This window comes from Lagopus muta, chromosome 1 (assembly GCF_023343835.1).
Source record: "Lagopus muta isolate bLagMut1 chromosome 1, bLagMut1 primary, whole genome shotgun sequence".
Classification (NCBI taxonomy): domain Eukaryota; kingdom Metazoa; phylum Chordata; class Aves; order Galliformes; family Phasianidae; genus Lagopus; species Lagopus muta.
The window spans coordinates 69,821,478-69,837,883 of record NC_064433.1 but is presented as its reverse complement, the minus strand read 5'-3'; the positions used below and the strand labels follow the sequence as shown (position 1 = coordinate 69,837,883).

The 16,406-nt window shown below is 40.0% G+C and overlaps 1 protein-coding gene across 3 annotated transcripts in view; it reads right to left on the bottom strand.

Annotated features, from left to right (window-relative positions):
- Nucleotides 1-15,948, bottom strand: part of ATXN10 (ataxin 10) — a 95,145-nt gene extending 79,197 nt beyond the window's left edge. For 2 of the 3 annotated variants that reach the window (XM_048952567.1, XM_048952587.1), the window contains exons 1-3: nt 15,795-15,948; nt 9,048-9,239; nt 6,055-6,137 (exon numbers count right to left, since the gene is read on the bottom strand). In XM_048952567.1, the coding sequence (XP_048808524.1) occupies nt 6,055-6,137; nt 9,048-9,239; nt 15,795-15,925 (406 nt within the window). In that variant the 5' untranslated portion in view covers nt 15,926-15,948. Of the gene's footprint in view, nt 1-6,054; nt 6,138-9,047; nt 9,240-13,837; nt 13,965-15,794 lie in introns of those variants that run through there. The other variant, XM_048952578.1, reaches the window with a different exon arrangement.
- Nucleotides 15,949-16,406: the final 458 nt, after the last annotated feature.

Genomic DNA, 16,406 nt, shown 5'->3' with positions numbered 1-16,406 from the left:
AAATAACTAAATACGTGAAATACGTGAGTAAAAATGGATAAAAATCTAAGGGAAGTTAAAGATAAAGGAATATCTATTTAAAAATTTAGGAAAGATAATCAATTCAGTATCCATCACCAGGTTTGAGAACATCGCCTTCCACCCTCAGCATCAATCAGTCTCTGCTTTCCAAAGCAGTTCCAAATTACAAATAGCTGAATGCACATTGAGGAAAAGGTCAGATAAAAAAAAAAAAAAAAAAAAACATTTCATGCTTACTTTCACTGCAAGAGAGAATAGAACTGAAAAGTTTCTCTCTCCTTGCCTTTCTTAAGGAAGTAGAAATCCCTAATATCAATTCATTTTCATTTTCAGGAAGTTTTGCAAAGATAACTCAAGGAGTAAAGATCACAACCAACCCAAAAGGCAGCAGTGAGTGAAATCGTTTTTTGCTTTTCGTTAATTAAAAGAGAATACATGATGATAGAAGATCATGTCCAAATCAGTTGGAACACTGAAAGAACACTGACTGAAGATGAACCCTAAAAATTATAAATGCTGAGGTAGAGGGGAAAAAAAACAACCGAAAAAAAAAAAAAAAACCAATCAAGCAACCCTCCCCCCCACACACAGACTTTTTGGATTCAGCAAGTTCTCTATCTGAACAACACTGCAGGCCTTCTCCTCTTCTGCCCAAGGAGGTTGTGGATCCCTGGAGGCATCCAAGGCCAGGCTGGATATGGCTCTGGGCAGCCTGGTCTGGAGGTTAGTGACCCTACAAATAGCAGGGGGGTTGAAACCAGATGATCATTGTGGTCCTTTTTAACCCAGGCTGTTCTGCGATTCAAGATAAGACATGCTTTATTTCCCCAAAAATCTTCCTTCAGAAGAAGCAGTGTGAACAAGTGTCAGACAATTTATAGTCATGTTGCTAAACAGTCTACCAGAAAATGCTCATATTACTATAATCAGCGCAGTATGAAAATCCTACATACAGTTACACTTCAACACTGTCTTTAAAGGAATGTTTCAAGTGCTGTTTTGAATACGCTATCTGTAGCAGCTTAACTATATCTGAGTGCTTTACAGAGAATTGGAAGCAAAGTCAAATTCCTATTCAAGGATCCAAGCTTATTATCCACTACAATTTTGCCACCATTTCTGGACACGACGTTATGATGAGCAAATAGTCTAAAACCCCATGCAGCAGCTAGCACATCTGGACATTGACAGAGTACCCATGACACTGACATTTGTTGTTAATAGTCTCCTATTAAGTCATTTTTATGTAGCTTTCCCTGGTTGGTGTAAACCCACAAGAACTTTGACGCATGAGGATGGCATAACAATAATAACCCCTAACATACTGAACTACTTCTCAGTTCTTAGGAGATCTAGTTCTGCTTCTAGGTTTAAAGCTTGCTCAAGTATCACCAGCAGCACGGAGCTGAGGAACATCAGTGTAAAGCTTGGAGCACCTCCCTCAGGCACACACAGTGCAGTACCTCTCAGTAGCTGACACAGTTGCACTCAGGTCTGCTTTAAAGTACAATCGGCTCATTCAGAGAACCTGCACAACAAACTGTTCCTCACAGAGCACTTATCAGGCATTCAGTGCCTTTTCATCCAAGAGCACAGCACAGCAAAGTATACTGGTGGATAAATACTTTTCAGCAATTATGTTGGAATTCAGAGCACATTCTTCAGCATCTGCAATATTTTGAAGCGGTGAAAGGCTTGAGATCTATTTACAAACAAGATTAAAGCACCTTCTGTCCAAAACGTAAAAAAAAAAAAAGTAGTCAGTGAAAGGATCAGACTAATGAACATCAGCTTGCTTTAAAACAGGCCGGCCCACATTGTAATTTATCAAGTAGAAACAAAACTATTTTTTCCCCAGAATTCAGAGATGAATCCTACATCCAGTTTCCACTGTGGAATCTGAAGAAGGTCTATCATCCTAACAAGGTTAAATGTAACTTTTCACAGGTCTCCTAAATTTGTTGGAAAGCTTTAAGATTTTCCATAGGAAAAAGGGGAAAAAAATCCCCAAACCGAACCAAGACACACACTATCACGTGCAGATTTTCTATTTGGGCTTTTGACAAGGATATTTCCTATGTCTGCTGCAACCCCTAACATACTGAACTACTTCTCAGTTCTTAGGAGATCTAGGTCTGCTTCAAGTTCAGTTAAAGTTCATCCAGCAGCTTCATCTGCTCCTCTGGCAAGTGCTCTTGGTCTTTGTACCCACAGCAGAAAAAAAAATGTTGTACTGGCTATTTTGTTTTTAATTACAAAAAAAAAAAAAAAAAAAAAGAAAAAAAAAAAGAAAAAGAAAAAGGATGTAGAGAGAGTACTAACAAAATTCCACTAATCTTATATTTTGCAGATTCACATTTTTTTCACTAGACTGTTAGTAAAAATTCGAATAAGTTATTTGTTTATTAGAAGATCATGATTTTCTCTGCTTGATTAGGAACTTTGCTCTCCAAAGGAGGAGGGAGTAGTAAGAAAACAGCACATTTACAACTACGTGCAACTCACTGATATAGATCAGTCTTGATTCTGCATGGAAGGGCTACAAATCATTAAACAGTTGTTTAGCATCACTGTTCAGCAAGCCCCAGCACTCACCTGAATGTTGGCTTTCACCAACATTTCTTAAAGGAGGCCCCCTTCTCCACAAGCTACAAGATATTAATTGATCAAGGGAAATTGCCACTATGTATTTTACGGAAATACAAGAGAAATAAGAGAAATACAAGAGAAATAAGTAGAGTGCAGTTAAAACTAAGAAGAAGGGAAGAAAGAATAGAGGAATAGAGGAAGAGCAGGGACAAACAGCTATTTGAAAGCAACACTGTGACTGGAAGGCCTAAAAATGTTCTTCTAGTGTACATATTAAAAAGAAAGAAAATAATTGTTAAAGGGATGGCTGGCTTGCAGGTGGGGTAGGACTATCTTTATGTGCCATATGTAGGAATTAACTAGCTATTTTTAAACTCTCTAAAGTCTTAGAGAGCTATTCCAGGACAGACATACTAACTCACCTCCAGCTTTTCTTGTCCACTGCCTTAGTAGAATAACATGTACTCAAAACAACAGCTTTTTCTGCAGCTTATTGACATTTATCTTTTTACTGAAAATGAACAGTGAGAAATGCTGAAAATTTGCAGTAGATTCAGTAAATGTAATGAAGTGAGGACCCAGACAAGCATAAAAACTATTTATATGGTTACTACTCCTTGCAGAAAAGATGCAAAGAAATCTTGGTTTTGATCACACTGCTTCCCATGCATCTTTTTTTTGCTTCTATCATTAATACATCATTAGAACAGTAGTTCTTCTCCCCCTTGAAAACCACCACACTGACTACAGTGCTGGCCCAGGTATATATACCTCCACTTTTTTTTTTTTTTTTTTAATCCATTACAAATTGTAAGTGCACTGAACTTTCATACAAAACTTACCACATCTTTCTGAGACTTAATAAACATGGACAGATTTGAGAGTGAAAACAAATCACAGATCAGATTAAAAGATTTTCTCAGATTGAACCAAAATCTTCAATTTATTTTCTTCATAAGTTCAATAAAGTTGAAAGTTCAACTGTCTTTTTATCTTACAGAGAGATGGTTCAGGAAAACCTTAAGAAAAGCATGAACTGAAACATTACATAGTGTTGTTCTCCCTGCAATACAGTATTACCTTTTTATCTTTGTATTTTACGAAGATTGTTGCTATAGAAGCAACAAGAAGGTATTTAAAATACCTTAAGGGCATAAAAAAGCATTTAAGTATAATCATCAGATTCAAGCACCAATTTAAAGGGGGAAGCAGGACATATCCAAACAAAGAACTTGAAATATTCTCCTTAACAACATATAAGGGCTGCTCTGAAAGTAATTCCTTGTGTTTTATTACATTAGCCCAGTATGTCAGAGGTGGATGTTGGCAGTGTGACAGTAGAAGTTGAACCTTCCCACCAAAACTTTATTACCTTTTGTTGCTGTGCAGATGGCAGCAGAAGGGCAATCTGACAAATTGGTGTCTGATGTGGAAGGGTGTATGAAGCACCAAAGTTCACCAAATCACTCAGCAAGGAGCTCTGCAGAGACAGTGTCCTGGTGGACAGTAGATGGTCCATAAGTCAGCCCTTGAGGCTACAAAGGCCAACAGTATCCTGGGATGAATTAAAGAGTGCTCCCAGCAGGTCAAGGGAGGTGATCCTCCCACTCTAATCTGTCCTAGTGAGTCCACGCTTGGAATATTGTGTCCAGCTCCAAGCTTCTAATTTCAAAAATGACAAGGATATCCTTGAAAGAGTCCATCAGAAGGCCACAAAAATGATTAGGGGTCTGGAACATCTCCTGTACAAGGAAAGGCTGAGAAACCTGGAGCTGTTCAGCCCGAATAAGAGAAGGCTGAGAGAGGATCTTATAAGTGCTTATAAATATCTAAAGTGTGGTAATCGAGTTGATGGGGGTGGACACTTCTCAATGGTGTGCAGCAATAGAGCAAGAGGCAATGGGCAGAAACTGGAATATCAGAATTTCCTCATTAACACTAGGAAGAACTAGTGTAAGAGTTACAGAGCACTGAAACAGGGTGCCCTGCAAGGTTGTGGAGTCTCCTTCCCTGGAGATATTCAAGACCCATCTGGACATTTTCCTGACCTGCTGTAGGGAACCTCCTTTAGCAGGAACTCTGGACCCCACGATCTCCTGAAGTACCTTCCAAACCCTGTAATTCCATCATTCTGTGAATTAACAATATGCACTTGTCCTTAATTTTGTTTTTAAATGGTATTTTTTCAGTCTCTCTAGGCTGAGAAATGTCTTAAAAGTCATTCCTGCCTGCTGTCAGTTTCTCCTCCTAACAACCATTGAGCAAGCCTTCCTTTTGTCATCCATGGGATTTAGTCTTTGTGCTCCCACACTGAAGACCTGCACTAGCATCACTGATCTTTTTCTAGAAGGATTCCAGCAGTGGATGAAGAAGTGAACATGGTTTATGCACAACATCCTTACATGCCTCAATGGCTTCATTTTGAGCCAAATACAGTATCAGAAGGAAAAGCAGTATCCTTGATTCTTCCAGTTTCATGAAGGTGTTTGAAAATAAGTTACCAAATGACAGTAGTTTCATTTGCTTTCACAAGAATTATAGAAAAGCAGCAACAGGAACTCAGTAAAAACTTATTTCAAGTAAAAGAACTGAAAAGAAATAAAAGCAGCAAGAGAAACAAAACATTCTCTATTCCCTGCAACCACAGACAATAAAGAGTGAGGTCCACTGCCCTGTATCAAGTTCCACACACACACAGAATGTGAAGAAAATTACTGAAAATGCCTTAATTTTTGGTTAAAAGGAATTTGGTAAAGATCAGTCGTAATAACTGGCATTAAACAAGAAGAATACTCAAGACAGATTTCCTCTTCACTATTTGAAGGAGTGAAAAAGAAAAAACAACTAAAGACATGTGAACATTACTCAAATCAGTACGCAGTTCCTGGCAGCTATTACTCCAGCCAACAAGCAAAAACAATATATGAAAAAAATTAAAAGTTAACAAAAAACCCTCATAGACAAGATTTGTTTATTAGAATAATTTATTTCAACGGCACTCAAAATAATGGGAGCGTTCCTTCATCTCAGTATGTTCACAGATCAAAAAAAGAGACAGCAAAACAGCAGAACATATTTTGAAGGGAAAAAAAAAAAAAAAAAAAAAAGGAAAGAAAGGGGGTAGAACAGGGGAAAAAGGCAGTGAGGAAAAAAAATGAAGCTAAGATTTTTTCCAAGTAGCATAACAGAAGGCCCACAGTTCTTAACTTTTTAATCAACTTTTGGAACACCAACTAGGCAGAGTTACCTTTGCCCTTCTATCCCACCATTCACATCAAGTTAGAAAGAAAGGAGAACAGAATTAGCATGTTGCAGTTCCAGAAACAATTAAGTTTGTGTACCAAAAAAAAAAAAAAATCAAGAAGGTGACATCATACACCACATGAGTTCCCACATAAAAAATACAGTGCAGACAATACATTTGAAAAAAATCCACATCCTTACCAATCAGTAATGGTTCTTCTTTGACCTGCATTCCATCAAGCAAATTGATCAAATGGACAGAGGTAGTGATGAGACCCAAGTTCCTATTGTGAAATTGGGGGAAAAAAAAAATCTTGTATTAAACACTCCCAAACAAAGCAAAAAGCCTTTTCACTTCAGCTAATAGCATGCTTTCAATGTTTTCAGAAAGCCTGAAATAAGAAGTTGTTTCTCTTACTGTTTCTGACTAACAGCCATACTAATGCCATTAGAAGGAGAAGGAACAGATACACATTTTGTTTCAGACTTCAACAGTTTGACATTCAACACCTTGGTTTAGCATTAAATGGGGAGGTTGGTGGCCCTGCATGTGGCAGGGGGGTTGGAGATTCACGATCATTGAGGTCCCTTCCAACCCTGGCCATTCTGTGATTTTGTGATCTTGTGCATCTCTGTACCCTTTCCCAGTTCTTAACACTTCTTTATGCCTTGCAAATGCTAAACAGACATTAGAAAAATAATATCTAGAAAGCAATGAGTTTTTTACATTGTTATAGCAGCAACTTTCAAGAAAATCCACATAATATTCATTTACTGGTTGCACTGTGGGACCAGCAAGCAACCAAGTTACGTATTATCTCTCACTAAGACATATTCTAATAATACCTGGTGGAGGGAAGGTTCAAAGTATTCTTCGCAGGAAGCAAAGAAGATGAAGCACTCATTCATTCTCGTTCTAATAATACGTCAGAGTGACAGTAAATATGCACTAATTTACAGTCTATCAGAAGTGAAGTTGGCATCAAAAATGCCAAAATAATTATATAATTATTTCACCAAAAATCAGCAATCTTGAAAGCAGACAATATATGTACCAGGATATGAATGGAACAGGAGTTAAAAACCAAAACCCAATAAGTCAAAGAATACATTATAAACAGATGAACTTCACCTTTCAACTCAATTGCAGTTTAAGTAGTTTAGCTGTTTGAGAAGAGATCAGCTAAAATCAGCTGAGTGGCTGAAACCTTGTAATACCATTTATGTTAAATCTCCACACCCAAGCACAAGTTACTGCAAAAATATCACATCATTGCAGATGAACATTAATTATTTCTCTTCTGCAGCGGTTTCTTAGACAAACACATTATCTTCCTGATTATGTTCTAACACAGAAAAGAAACCAGAGATGCATTTATAAATAGATAATACACATGTATGTTTCAATAAATTTTATATATTTCCCATTTGTTCAGACCCCAAATTTCTTCATGGCATGCAGAACAGAAGCTGGAAAGTACAACATTTCATATTCCCCAGTAGCTTCAAAGTTATTAAACAACCCATGTGTTTACAATCATTGCATTCTATCCTATAAAGAAACAGTTCTGATTTTGGTAGAAAAAAAGTGTAGGTTTTTTTTTTAAATACCTGAAAATTGAACGCTTAAAAAAAAAAAAAAAATCGAAGACATAACTTCTCTTCTTCTCACAGCTTTTCATTATTCAAGATATTTAATTCCTAAATAAATTGTGCATTTGTAACTGATTAAAAATCAACACAAACATGACTCGTATAAAGACAGCTCAAAGCACCTACTGTAGGGCATAAAACGTCATGTTGCTACAGAGCAAAACCAGCACCCTCAGAGTGACTCACAATGTCATTTACTGTTACAAACATCGCCAGAACTTTCTGTTCAGACAGGCGTTCCCCACCTCCTGCAATCTACAGGGAACTACAATTATTAGCACCCAGCTTTCTATGCCGTCTTATAACAACGTTATAACACTATAATAACTATAATCCCAAGGGTAAGCATACAGCACAAGCATAAGCTGTGCAGAGCACATTAAGAAGTAGGTTCAATACCTGAATTCCATTAGAAAAAAAAACATTAGACCCATTAGTAGGTAATATTTTATCATGCTGCCAAGAGGAATAATTCTACCAACTCCCAGTCATGCAATTCTCTTCCCTTCCTTTTGTCAAGCTGAATAATTAAGAAGCGACAAGAAGTAACAAATAAGGAAACCCAGGCTGCTTGAACACTCACTCAGCAAAAAATAATAAATAAGTTTTCTGTCAAATCATTTTCTTGACCCCAACACAATTACAAGTGCTAGCAATGTCAAGAAAACAACATTTAGGAGCCTGACTGAGTTAAGCAGACTTAACTTATTCTAAAACCAATGACTTCTACAAAAAGCCCTGCAACTTTTGTGCTATTAACAAAAATTCTGCCCCAGCACAGGAGTTGAACTTTGTCCCAGACCCTATTTTATTTAGTTCAATAAAGTTTGAGAAGTCCCAAGAAACCAAATTTTAAGATTGTATTTCAATTCTTGAAGAATTAACAACTTTGAAACAGGTCTGGTTTTCAGTTAGGGGTTTTTGTTTGGATTGGCTGGATCTGGAGTTACTTTTAAACAGCAGGGTAGACTACCAGGTTTTCTGTTACAACTGCTAGCTCTATCCCAAGCATCTCTTCAGTGTCATAACAGGTTAAAAAAAAGCCTAAATAACTTAATGAGCCTGATTTAACATACATGTCAGAGTTGAAATGCACTAAACTAAATATATCTATACATGCTGTCTAGATAGTATACTCTGCCAGGACTACTAAGCAGATCTATATGTACTTTAAGGAAAAATACTGATCTTCTAACTGTCAAGGCTGTTTACTCATTCATTACATTATATAAAAAAAAAAAAAAAAAAAAGTCTAATTCCACAGTCAAACTTACAAAAGGCTTGTACAATTTTCATAATAAACCTATACTAAGAACACAAACTGTAATTTCCTTATGTCATTCATCAATGCCCCAAACTCTGACCTACAGACAGGCCAGCTATTTTTGCTACTTGCATACATCATTTCAAGTGACCGAATCAAAAAGGAAATAGCAGCTAATAAATCAACACAGCAGTGTAAAGTAAGAATCTCTGTATAAAACCACACAAACACCAGAAGATTATAATTTTGTATGAGTTAAAATGGATCAAAACTGCACCTCATGACATGTTGATTCTTGGCACACTGAACACAGGCATTCCTCAGACATCTGAAACATTCTGCTATGAGCACCAGACAGGTGTCTACATCCAGTGGTTCAGAGGAATCTTTACAGGCCTGTTCAATTTCATTTGAAGCTCTCATCAGGATTTCCAGGAGATCCCGGAATAGACTTTCTTCTGCCATTTCTCTGAAATAAATAAATTTGTGGTAAATCACAAAATAAATAAATAAATAGATAGATAAATAAAGCTCAGTTAATAAGATAGCTCATATCAGGTCAGTTATACTTATTTTTACCCCTAAGATCTTTCAGCAACAATCTGAAACTGTCCTTAGCATACAAGATCCCTGAAGCAGAAAGCGCAAAATATGTGCATACAATCATCCCACCAGTCTTTTCAGGAAAAGAGCTGTGAGGGAGTTACGCCCTGCCTTGATGTTCCTTACAGCTTTCCAACACCACCTCAGAACATTTAAATAAATAAATAAAAAGGCTACTAAATACATATTAACACATGTGTTAGGCCCCAACCTAGCTGGCCTTGAACACCTTGCTTCTCTGGGCAACCTGTTCCAGTGCCTCAAGCCTTCAAAGTAGAGAGTTTCCTCCTTGTATCTAACCTAAGTTTCCCCTCTTTTAGTCTAAAGCTATTCCCCCTTGTCCCTTCCCATCACTACCCAATTGCATAAAAAGTTAGTCTTCCTTCTGTTCATTTGCTCCCTTTACATACTCAAAGGCTACAGTGAGGTCCCCCCTGAGCTATGTCTTCTCCAGGCTGAACATGCCCAACTCCCTCAGCCTGTCTTCATAAGCAAGACACTCCAGCCCTCTGATCATCTTCATGTTCTTCATGTCCTTCAAACCCACTCCACATCTTCATTGTTCAAGCCTGGGGCTCCAGCACACATTAGTTCAGATGAGACCTCATGAGGGCAGAGCAAAGGGGGTCAATCACCTCTCTCTACCCGCTGGCCACCCCTCTTTTGATGCAGCCCAGGATTCTGTTGGTATTCCAAAGTTACAAGAGCACCCTGCCGACTCATGTCAAGATTTTCATCCACCAGAATCTTCAAGTCCTTCCCTGCAGGTCTGCTCTCAATGAATTCTCCTTCCAGTCTTACTTCTGTCTGGGATTATGCTGAGTAAAGTGCAGCACCTTTGCTGAATCTCATCAGAATCACTTTCCAGGCCTGCCCAGGTCTCTTTGGATGGCACCCCTTCCTTCTGCTTTTATCAACTGCACTACTCCGCTTAGTGTCATCAGCAAACCAGCAGAGGGCGCTTTCTATTTCACTATCTAGGTTATGAATAAAGATGTTGAAGAGCACGGGACCCAAGGCAGACCCCTGGGGAACACCACTCATCATCAGTCTCCACTGCTTTCACTGCCTTTTTATCCCTCAGATTAACCAGCAGGTCCTTGCTCAGCCATGCCCGTTTCCTGCCTCCTCTTACACTGAGGGATGGAGGGCTCTTGTAGTCTCAGAAAGATATCCTTAAACAGGTGCCAGCTCTAAGTCATTCCTTTGCCCTGAGACAGTTTCCAAGGGGATCTCATCCAATAATTTCTTACAAAGCCATAACTTCACTTCTCTGAAGTTCTGACCTCATGTTAACCCCAAGCCTATATTCCTTGAGTTCACAAACTCAATCGTACAATGGCTGCTGCAGCCCAGCCCGACTCCTGTCTTAAGATCTATGATGAACTTATCTGCACTGGTGAGCACAGGGTCTAAAAGCTCTTCACTTTGGGCTGTCCAATATCTGGACCAAGAAGTTATTCTCATTCCCCCTTTCTCCCTTCAAATCTAGGTTAGATCTCTGTTAATCAGCCCAGCCAGCTTGCTGCCCAGAATATTCATGCCTGATGCGGTCAGTTGTGTCCCACCTGATGTCAACACACTGTGGTATCTCAAAGGTGCATCTGTGATGAAGCCCAAAGCTCTGAGCATGGCACCAGCCCCTCAACCAATCACTCACCTATCTTCCCTCTTCTCAGGTCCTAATCTCCAACTGGGAGGATAGAGAATGCAACCTTGAACATCTTTCCAAAGGACATAAAGATTCTCTTTAATATTTTGTAATCTCTTTATTGCAGCCTTATATGAATGAATTGAAATAGCAAAAATGGGCAGCAGTCCTTCACCTTTACCATGCCCAGTAGCATCTCGATATCATGAACGATGGCGCCCAGCAGACAGGAAACCTCTCTAGAGAATCTGCGCGGATAGCAAATAGGTCCACACCTCCTCAGCCACTCCCCTAAGGGCTGTGGGATACTGGCAGCTCCCAGCAGCTCACTCCTCACCTTGGGGGCTCCTCAGTTCCAAGAGGAGCACACCATGATCCCTCACTGTGGGACACAACACACCTGCACCAGAGCTAATCGTCTCAGCAGTCCACTCTGCCTTCTTTATCAGACAAATACACCAGTACTGTAAGTAAAAGAACAGTGCAAAATCCCAAACATGGAAATAATTATGCAAATTGACCAGAAAGATGTTGGGCACGGTACAGCACTTTCGTTCAGCAGATTCCCAGGACCAACATGCACATTTGCAGATCTATCACCCACATATGCACAACATTTCCCAAGCACAGCTATTCACACACACTGCCCTGATTTTATGTTCAAGGTGATGACAATGCATTAAAACTACTAATACACCATGCTAAGAAAAGAAGCAACACCACAGAGTGTTTATTGAACATTCCTGTACAGTACCATAAATTTCTTCATGCAAAAATTCTGACTAGATTAAAGAAAGAAAGGGAAATACAGATGCAACTTCCCTGAAGCTTAAGCAGACTTGTAGCATATTTAAGATCAAACAGGTAGGTTCTAAGCTATTAGATGCAAAATTAAGGAATAAGTCTCGAGAAAGTAAGACACAATGGTAAGTAATACCAAATGTAAGTAATACACATAAACCCTCTTCCAAAAGAGCATTGAAAGTTCTTGGTCAAACAAGATGATATAGCACTACCTGCGCTCCCCCAAATATCCAAATATATGCACAACTAACAGGGCTACCCATTCTTTACCAAAAGTGATCACTCTTCCATAAATCAAACCACTATAAACATAGTTAAATTAATAAAGCATGAGATTACAGATCTTCAGGAAATACGATTTTATGCTAATACCTCATAGTAGATCAAGGCCAATACACTAACATTATTTCCAGCTACTTAATAGACACAAAAGAAAAACACAACGCATCATCAATGAGAATTATCTATAGGGGAAAGAAAAACTACGTTTTCCAGAGGAATAAAATGAAGGGAAATAAACGAAGTGACAAGAAAGAACAAAAGACCTGGTCCTCACTCATAAAGAAAAGAGTAGAGCGCATATAACCTGAAAGCAGGTCTGGAATTTGGTTTTAAAAAACAAGAAAAGACATTCACAGGATTCAAACCTTCCACCTGCAATAAGTGCTGCAGCTCCTGCCATTTCAACACAGATATGCATGCCAAAGAAACATTAAGTGGCCAACATGCCACCATGCATGTGGCAAACGTATGCAGACACAAGCTACATTCTGGCAAAGGATAACCCACTAGGCCCTGTCTTCCCTATTGAGAAAGCATGTTTTCTCTGTAAAGATGACACACAGACATTATTCTATCACAGGAAACCTCTCAGTCTGATTCTATGGTTGCAGTTTGCCTTACATATGTGTATGCCATGTGTTGATATCACTTCAAATGGTCCTTTCCACAGTCAACTTCAAAATGAAAAAAAAATCAGTGGTCAGTGCAAGACATGCACTAGCATACAACATTCAATTATTTTAATTGATAAAACAGACTTACAAACAGGTAAAACAAAAAAAGCTACAAGGACTTCTGTGCATGTTCTAGCAGCTCTATTGCTCTTGAAAGAACACCTTAAAGTAATTCTGATTCTGGAAAAGTTTCTGTTCCACTCTTGTTAGAGTAACATAGCAGAATGATAGTCTGAAGCAGACACTGGATCGCAAAGATATCAAGCTCCTGTGAAAACTTCCCTGAAGCTCAGAGAGGAAAATATCATTCAATGAATATAGTAAGAGATTAGATGTTCCAGTAAAACACGATGACTAAATTTCTGCCTAACTTATGAGAGTAAAGGTGGCATACACAAGGAAGTGCCTGTCTTCACCATAAACACAGAAGTAGATGTGGACTTCCACATATCAGCAAGGAGAGACAGCCCTTCAAGACTCTCATACATTGCGAAAGAAATCAAGTCAGATGTTTCTGTGAAGAAGTCAAATCTCTTTCTACAACAGAAATGAAAAACTTTGTGAACACACAGAATTTCTCCTGAACAAAGAAGTAATGATTTAAAAGCTGTTCAGTAAAGCAGGTAATAACTATATAAAATATGACTCTCACACTTAAACTTTCATGCATCATTGCAATTTGAGTGTGTGCTACAAATACATTTTAATTAAAATCTTCTCCATGGACATAAAACTCAATTTTCAAACTAGCGTGGAGAGCAGGGAATGTATAGCTAACATTAAAGAATGTTAAAAATGTTTTCAAGAAGTTTTTTTGTTTGTTTGTTTTTAAAGTATTCCTCTTTCCAGATCTTTCTTGCCAAAAGATTTTCGTAAAGATATAAGCAGCAGCTACAAACATTTAAAATGTATTTTTGAAAAGGAAAATATTTCCCTTTCATAGTATTTTCTTAATCTTTTACTAGGAAAAATTAGCATTACTTTAGGAAAAATTAGCATCACTCTACGAAATTAGCAATAAGTCCTTTTAGTAGCTTCTATGTGAAAAGATACCTTTGTGTTAAACATGCCTTGAAATTCATTCAGAACATTCCGTCAGTATTCCAGAAACTTCTTCCTGCATTTTATTCCTTAAGCCAGATCTTCACAGTTCACTACTGCCACTTGTTTTCAGCATCAAACAAAACACGCTGCAGGAGCACCAAAAGAAGCAGAAGCAAAGGGTACAGCAGCCCAGCCTTCAGAGATAAACAATTTCTTGTTATGCCAAAACAACACATTAGAACTCACTTATCCATGCCGAAAGAAAGATTACTGTCACTCCTTGTATGACCTAAGTGCTTGATTGTTAAAAAAAGAAACCACACAGGATGGCATCCTATCAAACACAGATTTATAAACATTAATGCAACTGTTCAAAAGACCAGACCTTCAAAAAAATCATGCTACTTGTTGGGATTTCCTATTTTTACTTTATGTTTTAAAAACTTATACATCTCATGCACTGAAGTACTTATCTTCCTGCGAGTACAGCACTGCCTGGAACAGTATAAAGCTACTTTCTTCCATGTGTAAATTAGGAACAAATCAATTCATTTCCTCAAAGGCACTTGAAGTCTCAATTGAAACATGTGGGAAACCTGAGTTGTGCTAAACTCCACATAACTGAGTTATTTTAGGCCTATTTTGCTAATCTTATTTGCTTCTGAATTACAGAACACTACCATTCCCTTTTTACGTTTGTTAACATAAGCACTGCAGATTTATCAATTGCATAATGACAAAATAATTATCAATGAATGTCACAAGTTAAATATCAAGTGCTCACTGGGTTATTTCTTCTGGTTCAATAGCACCAAGGAACATTAACTTTCATGGCTGGCCAACTCTGGAAGTTGCTCTCCTGTTCATTCTGTCATGCCCTATGGGCTGTAAACCCACACTACACCCTCTCCCTTTTGGAAGAATTATGCTCTCTTCCACTTCACCATCTATACACAAAGAACACTGGTTACTGTGGGGATATCTGCTCCCCTGTCCAAGCTGGTTTCAGAAACGTCAGGGATGGAGGCAAGAAAGAGAATGCTTTAGTGTGTAAATCTAATGTTTGCTCAGGTCCTTCGGCCTCCCCAGAGAAAAAAGAAAGCCAGAAAGATTTCTCCTATACACAGAAGGGAGTACTTCTGAGAATATCCCCTCCAAACTTCAAAATGTTGGTTTAATTAGCCATAACAGAACTGGGAGTTAAAAACAAGATAACTTTATGCAAAGATCAAACTTCCTAGATGTTACAATCTTCAGCTACTGTTACAAGGACAGAGCACCAGCTTCCCATCAACCTACACTGTCTCCTACTCTCCAAGAAAAACTAAAGCTGAACCACTGCATATTCAAAGCACCCTGATGCAGCCAGCAGCATTAGGTGGTGCTGCAGAGATCCACCTCTAACCTTACAGAACAAGGATGCTCCACGTCAGCTGCTTGCTTTCTTCAGTAACTGTATGTTCTGTTCTTCATGTCTTTAACTTACTGAAACTAATCCCCCCTTCCTCTCACTCATTCTCTGCTGCCCAGCACGAACAAACCACTTCCATCCCCAAGGCTTTGCTCGGACTGCAGCAACACAGCGAGAAACCACCACGTGTGCTCGTTATACACATGAACTCACTTCTTGCCTAGCAGGGAAAACGCTGCCACCTGCCCCGTACCCATAAGACCCACCCATGGGAGGTCACCCCACTGGTCCCCACCCCACAAGTGACCTCCGGGCCTTCCCAGGTAAGCCACAGCTTTAACAACATGAATAAGCGACGCTCAGCCACCGGTGGCCGCTTTCCAAGGCCTCCTTAGCAATATCTCCAGCAGAGGCGAGCGCCTCGAGCTCACGACCGAACATCGCGGCAGACAACAAACATCGCTCGCAGCCGCGGGGACCACCCAGGCCCGGCGGCACGGCCGGAGCTCCCTCCCCCGGCGCACGTGGCCGCAGGCGGGCCCTCCTCCACGCTACCTGGGCTGCGCCTCCCGGAACAGACCCGTCAGCGCCCGCACGCTCTCCAGGCGGGCCGACGGCTCGGCCGCCACGAATCGCTTCAGTCGCTCCGCCGCCTCAGGCAGCGCTCCCGCTTTCGCCGCCGCCATCGCGTGCCCCGGCGCGGCCCAGCTCCGCCCCCGCCGCGCGGAAATGGCGGCGGCCCGGCCCCGGCAGCGGGCCGTGTGAGCGGGCGGCGCGTTGCGCGGCACCCGGAGCTGCTCAAGGCCCGCGTTGCTGAAGGGATGCTGGTTTTTCCTCCGTTCGCCGCTTTCCGTGTTTTCTGTCTGTAGCAGTGTCTGCTGGGCTGGCCCATGGGGTAAAGCGGTCACTCTGGGCCGTGCTCTGCAAACATTGCCTTTTCCTCAGAAATGCCCTTGACAAGCTAGCTGTAGGGATATCTTCCCGTTCAGTTTCTGTTCGCCGGCCCTCAGGACCATCCTGTGGCTTTCTGCACATCCTGAAAGGCGAATGCTTGCCACGTGCCACCCAAGCATTTCCCAAATGTTTTCCTCCCTCTCTTCCTATATACTTTCACACATGCCTGCCTCCAAACGGTCCAAACATGTTAAATACTGTGTGTTCTAAATA